Below are 13,654 nucleotides of genomic sequence, written 5' to 3' on the forward strand. Positions count from 1 at the left end.
AATGAGGATGAAAGCGCATTTTGATTTGAGCTAATGCGGGGTTGCAAGGCTTCCCCCAACAAAGTCATTAAAAATTGTACCTCTCTTTGTTCCCTGCGAGCCACAGAAATTTTCTGATTCACAGATAAAATAAGAGCGAGTCCAAGAAATAAATAAAATCTCCTCCAGCTCGCTGAATCCTTTAAAAAAAATAATAAATTAAAAAGGTGGCAAAACCCAGAAAAAAAATTAACAAGCAGCAAGCAGCCACAACCATAAAAAAAAAACCAAATAAAAAATTAAAAAATAAAAAATAAAACCGTGGAAAAGAGGATCGTGGTTGTTATTCCTCGCTGCTGCAGAGCCTCCATCCCCTCTTTTCGCCTCTCCAGCCCCTTTTCAAATGAGCCAGGGGAAGGGGACGCCTGTCAGCTCTGGGTGACACTTGCTCCCAGCCCCAGCCAGCTTTAACCAAATGTTCCAGAGGAGCAGCAAATCCCACCACGGACCACGAACCGAGGAGCTACATCTTCATAATGATATTAATAATTATTCCCCCCTCCCTTTCTTTCTTTCTTTTTTTTTTTATGGAAAAAAAAAAAAGAAGGAAAAAAAAAAAATCCGAATTTTTGGGAGCGCAGAAATCACCCCCCTCCACCGGCACTGAAAAGAGAGAAATGGGGACAATGTGTAGAGAGAGAAATTAAAAAAGAGCTCAAGGACTGGTGCCCTGTGGGGTGGATCTGTGGATGAAGTCGTTCGCAGCAGCGCCTTCCCAATGTCCGGGGCTGGAATTCCTGGAAATTGGGATGATCTGAAGGAGATTTGCACATTTGCATGGAAGAAGTGGATTTTTTAGCAGATGTCTTCAGTGGAGCTCCTGGATCTGCGGCTGCTTGGGCTCCTGGGGCAGGGGGGTGCCTGCGTGCCTGGGTGGAAATCCTCTTTTTTTTCCCATGAAAAAAGGAGGAAAAAAAGCCCCCAAAAAGAGAGCAGCCGAAAGTTTCTAGAAAGTTGGTTCAAATGCATCCCAAGCGTCCCCGTGAGGAAATGGGGCTTTGAGAAGAGGACAGAATGGCAAGAAGGAGAAAATCGAGAAAATAATAATTTTTAAAAGAAGAAGAAGAAGAGAAAAAAAAAAAAACTTTCACACTTTTTTTTTTTTTACTTTTTTTTTTCTTTTTTTTTTTTTTTTTTTTTTTTTTTGCATTTTAGTAGCTTCGACCCAGGGAGTGAAATCCGGGCAGGTTGTTATAGCTACCCAAATCCACAGGGGTCCCCCCTGTCTATTTAAACCCCCTAAATCTTCCTTCCCCTTTTTAAAACTACATTTTATCCCTTGGCTTGTGGGCCAACGTGCCCCCTAATGAGTATTAAAACACTATCTCCTTGCAATTAGCTCATTCCTGACTTCACGCTCCTGATTGACAGAACAAGCCAAAGCATCAGAATTCTCCCTTTGGCAATAAGTGCTGATTGGGTCCTTTTTAAGAGAGCTACTTCAAACTTTTTTTTTTTTTTTTTTAATATTTGCCTTCAGTGTCTTGGCTGAGAGAAGAGTTTTTTACCTCTCTGAGATTTTTTTTTTCCTTGAGAGTAGTAGAGGAAGCAAGAGAGGATTTACCTGGTCGGGTTGAGTTCACTTCATTTGACTTTTTTTTTTTTTTTTAATTATTGTTATTATTATTATTATTAAAATAATCATCCTGCCTCAGAAGAAAGGAAGGTTTTTGGCAACTCTGGTTAAAAAAAAAAAAAAAAAGAAAGACAACTTTTCATCAATGGCCTCTTTTGGATATTTCCTGTTTCTTTGTGGGTTGAGTCAGGCTCTGTCAAGTTACCCAATCTGGTGGTAAGTTTTATTCTTCTTCTTTTTTTTTTTTTTTCGCTCATTTTCATTTATTTTTCCCCTCCTCTGTTTTCTCTGCAACCCCTGCGCTTAAGATGACTTGAAATTCTCCTTTCGTTGCCACTCAGCTAAAGAGGTGGGATTGTTCCAGCGCCAGCAAGTTCTTAGAACCTGCATTTCACCTCTTTTATTTATGCATTCACTTTGTTTATTTTGACTGGGTTATACCTGATCTCTCCTTCTCCTACTGTAAAAGAGAGAGAGCGAGAGGGAGCGATCGGAAAGTTATTTTTTTTTTTTTTTTTCTGAGTGCTTTGATCCTCTCCTGTGAAGAACAAAAGGCGCTGCCTGAATTAAAGAGATAATGATACAAGTTGACATGAGCATTTCAAGGTGATTTCGAGCTAGTCAGGTGGAAGGAAGGGGGGGAAAGGAGGAAAAACTTTTGCGTGTTTATTATTTTTTTTTTCCTTTTCCCCGCGCGCTTTCGCTTTAAGAAATATTGAGGGGTAAATTAAAAATGAAAAAATAAATATAAAATAGAGGGGAGGAAAGAGCAGAGGAAGGAGGGGAAGGCTGGGGAGGCAGAGCAGGGATGGGTTGGGGATGCTCCCGGCGCGGCTCCCGCTCCCCTTGGGGGATGCGGCGATTTTTGGGGGGCTCGCCGCTTTTTCCCCCTCTCCTCGCTTGGCTCCCTACGCCTTTAAGAGCCTTTTTCTCGCTCGGCGCTCCCCCACGAAAAAAGCAAATGGTGCTGGGCAAGGCATGTAACTGCACGATCTGCTCTAATTACCCCGCCGAGCTAATTGGGCTCGGGGAAGCCCTAACGCAGGGAGGCTCCGCGGGATGAACGGGGGGGGGAACAGCTCCAGAGCACCCCCTTTTATCTAAAAAAATAGATATAATAATGATAACCGTGATCGCCGCGCCGCTAATTAATTTTTAAAGCGCTCGGTCCCCGCTCCCCCCGCCGCGGTGCGCGGTGCGCGATCCCCCTGTCCGGCCGTGCAGAGGTGAGGGTGTTGAAGGCAGCAGCCTCTCCAACTATTTCAGGTATGTCTGAAAGCAGGGAATTCGTTGGGATGGGAGAAAGAAAGAAAAAAAAAAAAAAAAAAAAAGAAGAAGCGGAAAAAAAAAAAAAAAAGCAATAAAATGCAAATGTGTTCTTGGGAAGACAGGCAGCGAGAGCACCTGGACGGGAGTCATTAAAAAGCAATCTTTTATTCCCAGCCACCATCTAACTTATAATTAGAAACTCTGCTCGCATTCCTGATTGGAGAAGGGAACGCATTCCTCTAATACCGACATAAATATTCGCTTGTCACCCGGCGAGGGGAGCGCCCCGGTCCCCCCTGTCCCCGGAGCTGCGGAAAAAGGGGGGAAAAACTGGGAAAAAGGAGCTGGGGAGAGGGGCAGGAGGTGCCTCCCGAGCCGGGACATCGCGGGGGACACTCCGGGGTTCGGGGGTGGATTCTGCCCCGTCCTTCCCCGGTGCCCAGCAGCGCGTTCAGACTTTTCTTTCGCAAGGAGAAACCCCCCTGAGGCCATGGAAATGCAAAGGAGCCTTTGCTTGGGGAGGGGGAGTCTCGGGAGATGGTGCTTTGGCTGCCTAAATTCCCCCTCGCCCTCCCCATCCCTTTCCCTGTCTCTTTATTTGCCCCCAACCTTTCCCTCTATATTTATTTACCCCCATCCCTTTCCCTGTATATTTATTTGCCCCCAACCTTTCCCTCTATATTTATTTGCCCCCAACCTTTCCCTCTTTATTTCTTTACCCCCAAACCAGATCTGAGCCCTCGATCAGCCCTGGGAATTTGGGAATGTGGGGATGGGGTCCCTGGGATGCACATCCCACCAGCAGCAGGGAATTCCTTCCCTCCTAGGCCAGCCCAGCCATCCCCAAATTCAGCAAATCGTCCTCTGCTTCATTTGATTTTAATTTAATTTTGTTCTTTTATTTTGTTGTTGTTGTTGTTTTGTTTTGTTTTTTTTTTAAGATAATATTTTTATTCTTTGAACACCCCATCCCAACCATCTCCCCTCTATCAGCTCAGTGATTTGGGTGTCTGGAGCAGAAAATTTGTCATTTCCCACCCCCAAATCGTGCTCCCCCTCCCCACTAATCGTTCCTAATTAAAGCATCCACTCATCCCAAAGCACACGGGGCTGTGGATATTTGCACTTTGAGAAAATCGCTGCAAAAAAAAAAAAGCAGGGACTGAGAAATTCTATTTTCCTGTGGGTTTTGGTTAATTGTTGTCCCAAAATTAGGGGGAATGTGAATTTGTCAGGGGGATCAAGTTGCTGTAAGTTCTGTCTCCCTCTCACTGCTGCTTTTTTGGCTGAGCTGTTGAAGTTGCTGCTCCCACCACGGCTCAGGGCACCTGTTTAAATCAGACCCAGCAGATCCCCAATTCCTGGCAGCTTTGGGAAGAGTTCAGGGCAGGAAAAGGGAAAGGATCCCCATGCTCCATCCCTGCTGATGTTCCCTAAAACCAGCAAATAATGGATTTACAGACTGGGATAAAAGAAGAAATTATGGTGTGGAAATAATCAGAGGAGAGGGACAGGTTTCCACTGGGATTGATGAGTTTTAGGGGTGTGCTGGTGGGGTTTGTTGTGCCACAGGAACCCCAAAGGACTTTCCCCAGTGGAGCTGCTCAACCTGGGAGCAGCAACTTCCACACCCAGGGGGCCAGATTAGCAGCAAAAATCAGAGAGTTTGCAGGATTTGCTGCTTTTTTTTTTTTTTTTTTATATTAGTGCTGTTCATTTTTTGGCTTGTTTAAAAAAATAATAATAATAAAAAAGGAGAGATTGGAATGAGTGAAGGAAGGCTGAGGGAGTTCTGAAGCAAAATTTGTGGTTAAGGGAGGATTAAATGTAACCTGTTCCTTGTCCTGGGGGAGTCTGGGGTCTGTGGGGAGTCACAGGAGCAGCATGCACAGAATTTAAACTTTTCCCAGCTGACTTGCACTGCCTTGACCAACTCCACATGAAATGGAGAAAAAAACCCTTTAATTTTATTCAGTTTATTTTTAAATCCATGCTAAGTGGCCTGGCTTGATCTGAACACAGCCAGTGGGCAGAAATGATTCAGGAGGGGGGAAAAAAAGTCAATAAAAATGAGCACAGAGCTCCCATGATGGGAATCTCAATCTGCTGCTCCTGGGGGAGATGGACCCAGGAGAGGCTGAACTGGAAGTACAGGGAGACCCCTTTGCTGCAGGAAAAATGAACTGGCATCGTTCTCCTGGGTGTGAGGCAGCTTTGGGATGTGTGGGGGTGAATTCTGTGCCTGGAGAGGGAAGAGGAGCTGTGATGGAGCCCCAGGGATGGGATGTGGTGGCAGCAGTGTCTGTCCCCTCTGTCCTGGTGGGGCTCTGTCCCCTTGCTGCTCCCACACCTCTGTCACACCCAGAGTGGTATGGGATGGGCTCAGCCCCGTGAAAAACTGGGAAAAATCAGAGTGAGCAGCGCTGCTGGGGTGCCAGGCCTTTGGGAGAGGATGGAGGGTGTGGGGATGTGTGTGCAGAGATTTCCCTGCCTGGGGCTGGCTTTGCAGCTCCAGCATTTCCCCATCCGTGCAGGATGGAGCTGGGCTGTGCTGCAGGATGGAGCTGGGCTGTGCTGCAGGTTCCCCTTTCCCTGGGAGCTGGGGAAAGGGATCTGACAGCCCTTCCCAGCTGCACTTTGGGCAGTTCAGGAAATGTAAGTTCGAGGGAGCCCTGCCAACAGTGCTGACATCACCCCAGCCATGCTCAGGTGCAGCAGCTGAGCCTGTCCCTGCTCTGTGGCACTGTGAGGGATGAACTCCTGCCCTGTGCTCTCTGTTCTTTCCTGGGATCTCTTTCTTCCCCTCATGGTGGGTGGAGCAGCCCCATTTTAAAGTGAGTGAGATCCAGGCCAGGTTCTGGCTCCCGTTTGAAACCCAATGCCAAGCAAAGCCTGGTTTGGCAGAGAGAGGGGTGAGCATCCCTCCTCAGGCAGAGCCCTGGGAGGTCACCTGAGGGACAGCCTGAGCTGGCACCAGGCTCCTGCAGCAATCTCTAGAGCTCACAAGTATGAATTGCATCTCCCCACTTCTCTGCTCGATTGGCTGGGCTGAGCTGCTGGAATTCATCTTCATCTTCATCTCCTCCCCTGCTGCAGCAGGCTGTGGTGAGGTCTTAAAATCCAGCAGTGTGGCAGTGAAGTCACTCTGAATTCCATCCATCCCTCCATCCATCCCTCCATCCATCCATGGTCCATCCATGATCCATCCATCCATCCATCCATCCATCCATCCATCCCTCCATCCGTCCATCCATCATCCCTCCATCCACCCCTCCATCTCTCCATCCCTCCACCCATCCATCCATCCATCATCCATCCATCATCCCTCCATCCATCCCCTCCATCCCTTCCATCCTTCCCACTCTCCCTCCCTCCATCCATCCATCCCATCCCTCCATCCATCCATCCATCCATCCATCCATCCCTCCATCCATCCCATCCCTCCATCCATCCATCCATCCATCCATCCATCCCTCCATCCATCCCATCCCTCCATCCATCCATCCACACACCCATCCCTCCATCCCTCCATCCATGCATCCTTCCATCCCTCCATCCATCCATCCATCCATCCATCCATCCATCCATCCCTCCCACAGTGACAGTCTGGGTTTGAGCAGCAGTGGAGCAGAGGGAAAAGGGTCCAGGGGATCTTTCTGTGCAGGTCTAAGTGGTTAAAATCAGCTCTAGCCCGTTCTGTCCAGAGGATGCTGTGAGAAAAAGAGAAGGGAAATCATTTCCCATCTCCATCTTCTCGGTGGGAGTGAAGAAACAAACCCTGATGGTGTTTGTGCTGTTCCTGGCATAGTCCAGTTGTGGTGGAGGTTTTTTCTCAGCAGGAACTGAAAATTTTGCAAGGATTTAGCGAGAAGTCCCTGTTTGAAATATGGGGAGGGCTCGGACTTTCCCAGAGACCCAGTGTGTGCCAAAGAAAATTCCAAAATCCCTCATCTACTCAGCTTTCAGGCTCATTTTATCAAATTGTGTTGTTCTGCTATGTATTAATTAATTTTTTCTTTCCATTTTAAGAGGACTTTATTAGATAAATTGACCTGAAAACCAGCAAGTTGATATTCAAAGCATTGGCTGCAGGAATTGCATCCAATAAAAAGCCTTTCCTAACCAAGAGAGAGAAAAGTGAATCCTTTTGCTCCCCAGCTGTTTCCAGGTTACCCTGGAGGTGCAACCTGCCCTTTGCAGACGTTTGAACACCTCTGAAAATTCTCACTGGAAAAGTCTGGAGCACTTGGGGTAGTTGGGGTTGGAAGGAACCTTGTAAAGGTCCTGCAGTGACAGGGACAGCTTCAACCAGGGTAGCTGGGATTGAGGGAAGGGAATTGCATTGCAAAAAACACTTTGGGACTATTCTTTCTAAAATGTTCAGCTGGAGGAGCCTTGATTTTTTATTGTGATGCCTCCTGGAACAGCAAGCCAAGGATTGGTGATTCCAGCAGGGCAAATGAGGCTGGTACACGAGTTCCTCCATCCCAAACCTGTGGGATCCCTTTCCTGCTCACACCCCTCTTCCTCCCTGCCCATCTCCACCCATGCAGCAATTCCTGCATGGCCTGGGCTCAGTGTGGGCACAAAGCAGCAGCAGAATGAGATTATTCCATGTTAGACCTCACAGGGAACAAACATTTTTCCTTTTTGTGCGCAGGAGAATCCCAGCAGGAGCAGCACCCTTGCTCAGGGTTGAAACTCAGGCTTCAAAGGGTTAAATGGGGCATAATGACAGCGGCTGGGGGGGAATCCTGGATATTCCTGTGGGGCTGGAGCACAGGGCTGCTCCTGGCTGTGCCTGGAACCCCATCCCACAGTGGAATTCCTGTCCCAGAGCAGGGCTGGCTCCCAGAGGAGCCCCTGTGGGGCTGGGAAGAGGGGAGGAGGAGGAGCAGGTCCTGGGGGGCACAGCTGGGATGGAGAAGGTTCTGAAGAGCACCCACTTGGTGATTTGTGCCCAGCCAGGTGGCACTGGGGTGGCACTGGGGTGGCACTGCCAGCTAAACCCACTGGGATATGGGGGAAATGCAGGGGACAAACACACAGGTCTTGTCCAAGCCCCAAAGCTGTCCCCAGCCCTAAAGGTCTCTCCAAACCCATCTCTGCTTTGCTGTCACCACCCAGAGACAAAGCCCAGAGCCAGGACAGCTCAGAGAGGCTTAACCATGAAATGGGGGTATCCATCAGGGCTTTGCTGGGTCAGGTCTAGGGCTCATGGAGCTGTCCATGCCAACTGTTTCCATCCATCCTGTGCCATTCATGATGCCCTTTTGTCCCTTTAAAAGTGGCAGGAATTATTTCAAGTCCTGCTGTCGTCTGTAAAAATCCACCAGTTCCTGAGTTCGCTCCAAATTCCACCAGAACTCACAAAAAACAAGGGGAGGGAGGGAGAGCTGATACATTAACTGCCTTGCTCTGAACTCCTAACATAGGGCACGGCTTTTAAAAGCAACCTGGGAGCCAGGGGAGAGCAGCTGTGCATCACAAAGGTGTTGTTTGTCCCTCTTCCTGGTTTGTCACCTGCATATTCACAATCCCCTCCCCACCTGGGTGCTGCTGCTGCCCAGAGGGAGCTTTGCATTTGTAGAGACTGGGCCATCAAAGGAGCTCAAGGTGCCTTTGGTCTCCTCCTCAGCAGTTTCTGGGTGGTGTTAAACCAGCCAGGTACTCCTCCATGGGTACAGTGATAATTATTAGCAGGGATGCTGATGCTCCTGCCCAAGGTGGATATTCCCTCATGCTCTTGGTGTGAAATTCTTTTCTCCTGTTGCACCTCTGCACTCTCAGGCTTCACCAGCAAAGTCCCATCAGAGCCCTGGGCTGTTCCCTTCTCCCATTCCAGGGATTCCAGGGGCCTGGGATGGTCATTTCTCCTCTCCCACGGGGCTCTGCAGGCTCAGAGTGCCTCAATCTCAGGGCATGGCAGACCCTCACATTTCCTGGGGTTCACCACAGCTCTGGGAGCTTCCCTGCTTTCCAGACCCCATTCCCAGTGTTCCCAGTTTAATCTTGCCTCCCTGGAATTGCATCCAGCCCACACACAGGCATGCCTGGGTTCCCAAAGGGAGCCCCAGCCAGGTTAAGGTGCTTGGTGACACCTCAGAGACCTGGCAGGGATTGTGCACAACCCACTGGAGAGCAGTCTGGAAAATCCCAGAGCATCTCAGCATCGCTCCTCATCCCTCTGCAGGCAGCTGAGCAGAGCCCTGGGCTGGAATTCACTTCACCCACCACCCATCTGCAATTTGTCAGAGGTGCCCCCATGAACATCATCCAGGTTTAGTCAGAATACACCCAAAACCAAATCTTTGCACACTTGCCTATTTCCCAGTTGTTAAAATCCATCATTCCTGTTGCCAGGTAAAAATTCAAATGTGTCACATCACAACATTGACTTTTTATCCATCATTTCCCTGTATTTTGTCATCTCTTTAGTGCTCTTGGGGGTATTGGATGGGCGCAGGAGCATTCATGACATCCAGGCTGGTACTAAAAACCTCTAGACCCCTCCTCTCCTCAGGAAATTCATGTTTTGTCCTGTCTCAGCCCAGCTGCTGGAAGCCTCAGCAGATTGAGGGTTTTGAATCTTCCTCTATAATATATTTAATCCTGCCTTTAACCCAGGACACTCCAGAGAACAAATGCATCTTCCTTGAGCTCTCAGACACACCCAGAGCCTCCCACCACCCCCCAATCACACCCACAGACAAGACTGTGACAGAACTTTATCTCAAACCTTCTTAAAGAGAGATTTGAAATGGTTTCCCTGTGGCCCTGCCCTGGCAGGGGGACAGAGTCACAGATGTTTCTGCATTTTGAGAGTTCCTCTGACTTTGCTTTGCTTTTTTTGAAATCAAAGCCTTTTCCCTTTCCCTTTTCTTTTCCCTTTTCCCAGTCTATGCCTCTTAACTTCACTTCCCAGGTTTGTATTTCCTCCACATTTCTGCTGGAAGATGCATTTTCAGGGAAGTCAGCATTATCCAACAGAATCCACACCATGGGATGGAGCAGGGAGGAAAGGCAGAGCCCAGCTCTGCTGAGCCTGTCAGACAAATCCAAACTGCTCTGGGCAGGGCAGGAGCTCCTTGTGCTTCCAGAGGGGTGCACCTTGTCTAATAGAGACATTTCCAGAGGGTGGGAAGGCAGGAATGAGGCTCCTTGAACAGTTGCCAAGCCTTCCATTCAGTCTGTCCCTCTGCCCCCACGAGAACAACAATGGAGCCTGTTGCTAGACAGGGCTGTGTGGGATGACAGAAAACAGCTCTAAATCCTCAGCAGGGAGAAATTCCCTTTTTTTCCCTGAGGCTGCTGTAGCTGGGAGGAAATGGGGCAGTCTGGACAGGTAGGAGTTCATCCAAAACTCAGTGAATGCCAGGGAAATACCACTGGGCATCAGATAAGGTTTGCAGAATTTATTGGGATAAATTTACTGGGATACCCACAGCTCGTCCAGAGACACAAAAATCTGATTAATGCTGTTTTTTGGGAGATCTGTGATTGGTTTTTATCCTTCCTGAACAATTTGCAGTGAAGTTTCATTGGCAGTCAGTGGTGATAGGTGAGACACAGCTCATTGACATCTGTCAGAAATTCACTTTGGGATGAGATGGATCCCATGCCAGCCTCCCAACCCTAGCCTGGAAGAGGATCTGGATGTGTGGGACACAGATATCTCCCTTTAGACAGGTCAGGTTTGGCTTTGAAACACTCCTAAAAGTTAGGAGCACCTGGGCATTTTATGTCTACATAGAGATGTGGAGTGCTGAATGAGGATGTTTCCATTGGAGATCCCTTCAAAATTTTCTTTTAAAAACTCTTCACTTGAAGTCCTGGTGTTGCCTTCCCCACGTGCAGAAGAATTGAACAGAAATCCCATATCTCAGGAGGGCATTTGAAGGGAATTCTTGTGGAGTTTCAGTTTCTTGCAGGTTCTGGGAACAGCCCTGGAGATGAATTTGATGTGGAATAAGTTTCATTAGTGATCCAGAGCACATTTGGGATGGTGAGGAGCCATCCTGAAGGCTCTGAGGACAGATCCTCCTGTGGATCACAGAATCCCAGAATGGTTTGGGTTGGAAGGGACTTCAGAGCCCACCCAGCTCCATCCCATGCCATGGCAGGGACACCTCCCACCATCCCAGGGGTTCACCCATCCTTGTGATATATTCTCTTCTTTTCCTACAGCCAAGGGAATCCCAGCCCAGCCTTTCCCCTTTCCCAACTGTTCTGATTTTGTAAATCTATAAGGAAAAGAACTGGCAGGGCAATCTGCAGGCCCTGGGAGCTGCTCTATGCTTGGGTTATCCCCTGGAAAGATTTGCTGCTGGAAGTGCTCAGACAAAACCAGAGTGGGGAAGGACAGGAGGGAAGTGTGGAGCTGCTTTGGCACAGTTTGTGCTTTATGCCTCATTGCTGCAGTGTGAGCAATTAGCTGATTTTATTGAGCTGCCCCTTGCCGGTGGCTGCTCCATGAATACTCTCAGCTCATTCTCAGGGTGAGGAAAGCTGGATTAGCTCTGTTGCTTTTTTTGAAGTGCTTATTTCCTCTCACACGCTGCGGAGACAGCAGCACAGATTTAGCTGCCTAACTCTCAAACACCTTGGGTTAACTGAGATCCATCCCCCTGCAGAATGAGGCATAACCACTTCCACCACCATTAAATCCAGCAATCACCTCATCCATCCTCACGTGCTCCAGGCTGGATTAAATCTGCCTAACTCAGAGCTCTGGAGAAGTCATGGATATAAGCACTCAGTGAACACTGAGTCATTGCTCACAGGAATATCATCTGCAGGAGGAAGGAGCTCACTGCATCACTGCTTTTTCCTAGCAGGATGGCTCATGGATATTAGTGGATTGATTGCAAAACCTCAAAGTCCCTTGCAACAGAGGGCTGAGGGCACGGTGGGTTTTTCCTGGGAGAGTACATGGCCCAGACAGATGGGGCAAACAGCGAGTTGAAAGAGAATAGATAAGACACATTAGCAGGAGATTGGGGATCAGACAGGGAAATGCTAATTCGTGGCCACTGAAAGCTCGGTGTGAGTTGCCCAGGGGCATGAGGGAAGTCTGTGATCCCAAGGAGCACCGAGTCCATTTGTCCTGCTGACTCAGGGCAGTCTCAGTCTCCTGGGGAAGGAAAGGTCAGGCTCAGCCTAACACAAGGCAGGTGTTCCCAGCACAGCTTCCAGTAAAGCTGCAATTGTCCTGTTGGCCAGAAGAGTCTGAATTCTAACAGAGAAAATCAGGGTTTGTATAGACTGGCTCAAATGTACAGGTGGTGCTGGCTGCTGCTGCTCCCTGACACTGGCACTCGGAATAAACTGAGGAATTCTGTCCTGCAGACTGGCTCCAGAAATCGGGGAAACCAGGCTTGTGTTGGGCAGGGAACATGCAAAACCTTGACTATCTAATGAGCTGCAGACTTTGTGATTAACCAGGGACAAGGTAATTCAGGAGCTAAAACACATCCTGGGGACAAGGGACCTCTGGCCATATTTCTTCTCTGCCCTTCACAAATAGCTGGGTGTCCTGGACAGAGGAGAATCAGAAAGGTGGAAAATGAGAGTTTCCTACAGGTGGAAAATGAGAGTTTCCTATAGATTCTGGCAGGAGCAGCTGCCCAAATCCCACTCCAAGGGACATGTGGGGTCACTGAGCAGAGCCAGGAGGAGAAGCTGGCCCAGACTTACCTTTGACTCACTGTTTAAAAAAAAAACCCGACAATTTTGGGTGAGGATAAAGAGCCAGGGCAGCTGGATATGTGTGAGCCAGCGTGGCAGGGACCAGAGTGAGGAGCTGAGGGATGTTCTGTGTGCTGTGAGGAGCTCAGGGATGTTTGTTCTCTGCTGTGAGGTGCTCTGGGATGCTCTCTCTGTTGCAGAGCTGGGCTCAGGCAGTGCTGACACACATCAGCCCAGCTGAGCTGGGCTCAGCACCCTCCACCTAGAGCTGCACATCCCATCCCATCCCATCCCATCCCATCCCATCCCATCCCATCCCATCCCATCCCATCCCATCCCATCCCATCCCATCCCATCCCATCCCAGGGACTCATCCAAGCTCCTTGGCAGCCCAGCAGTGAGGGCTGGCCCTTCCTGGCTGTGACTCACCAGCCCTATCAGTGCCAGTCTCGGGAGGAAAGGATCTCTCTGTGCTGGGCATCAGCAGGACTGAGATGTCCAGTCGGGAGCCTGGCTCCTACACGAGCAAGGTGATTTCATTCCATCATGCCCAAATCCTTAAGCTCATCCTGCTCTTGGCTCCCATGGACAAGGATTTTGTATTTCTGCAGAAATCCCTCATTTTTGGTTCTGTGGTGTTTCAGTGCAGAGCTGATTCAAGAAAAGTGCTCTTGCAAAGGCATCATTTGTCAAAGATTTAATCATTTGGGCTGATTTTTGTCACCAGTAGTGGAAGCACATTGGCAGAGACCACTCTCAAAACCAATAATGATTCTGATCCTGAAATCCCTCACCAGCTCCTGTTGTCTTCTCAGTTTCACATTTTCATGGTTCTGCTGACCTTGCTGATAAGATCTGAACAAATTTATTCATACGCTTGTGCTGTCTGGTCCTCGAATTCCCAGACTGTTTCTGTTGCTGTGAATGAGGAAGAGTTGGGTTTATCTCAAATTTCCTTGATCTCAGAGATGCCAGGAAAGGTGCCTGGGATTTTCTTTGATGCCAGAAGAACACAGTGGCATCAATATGATGGAAGAGTGAGGGAAGTGATGTGAACTCTAAACTGACTAAACTTCAGGTCTC

At 48.7% G+C, this 13,654-nt stretch overlaps 1 protein-coding gene across 1 annotated transcript in view; it reads left to right on the forward strand.

Moving 5' to 3' along the window:
• Window positions 1–1,760: 1,760 nt before the first annotated feature.
• The window catches only part of WNT3A (Wnt family member 3A), an 84,969-nt gene continuing 73,075 nt past the window's right edge, over window positions 1,761–13,654 (forward strand). The window contains 1 exon segment of the mRNA XM_033068002.1: window positions 1,761–1,831. Coding sequence (XP_032923893.1) covers window positions 1,761–1,831 — 71 coding nt within the window.

This window comes from Catharus ustulatus, chromosome 1 (assembly GCF_009819885.2).
Source record: "Catharus ustulatus isolate bCatUst1 chromosome 1, bCatUst1.pri.v2, whole genome shotgun sequence".
Lineage (NCBI taxonomy): Eukaryota > Metazoa > Chordata > Aves > Passeriformes > Turdidae > Catharus > Catharus ustulatus.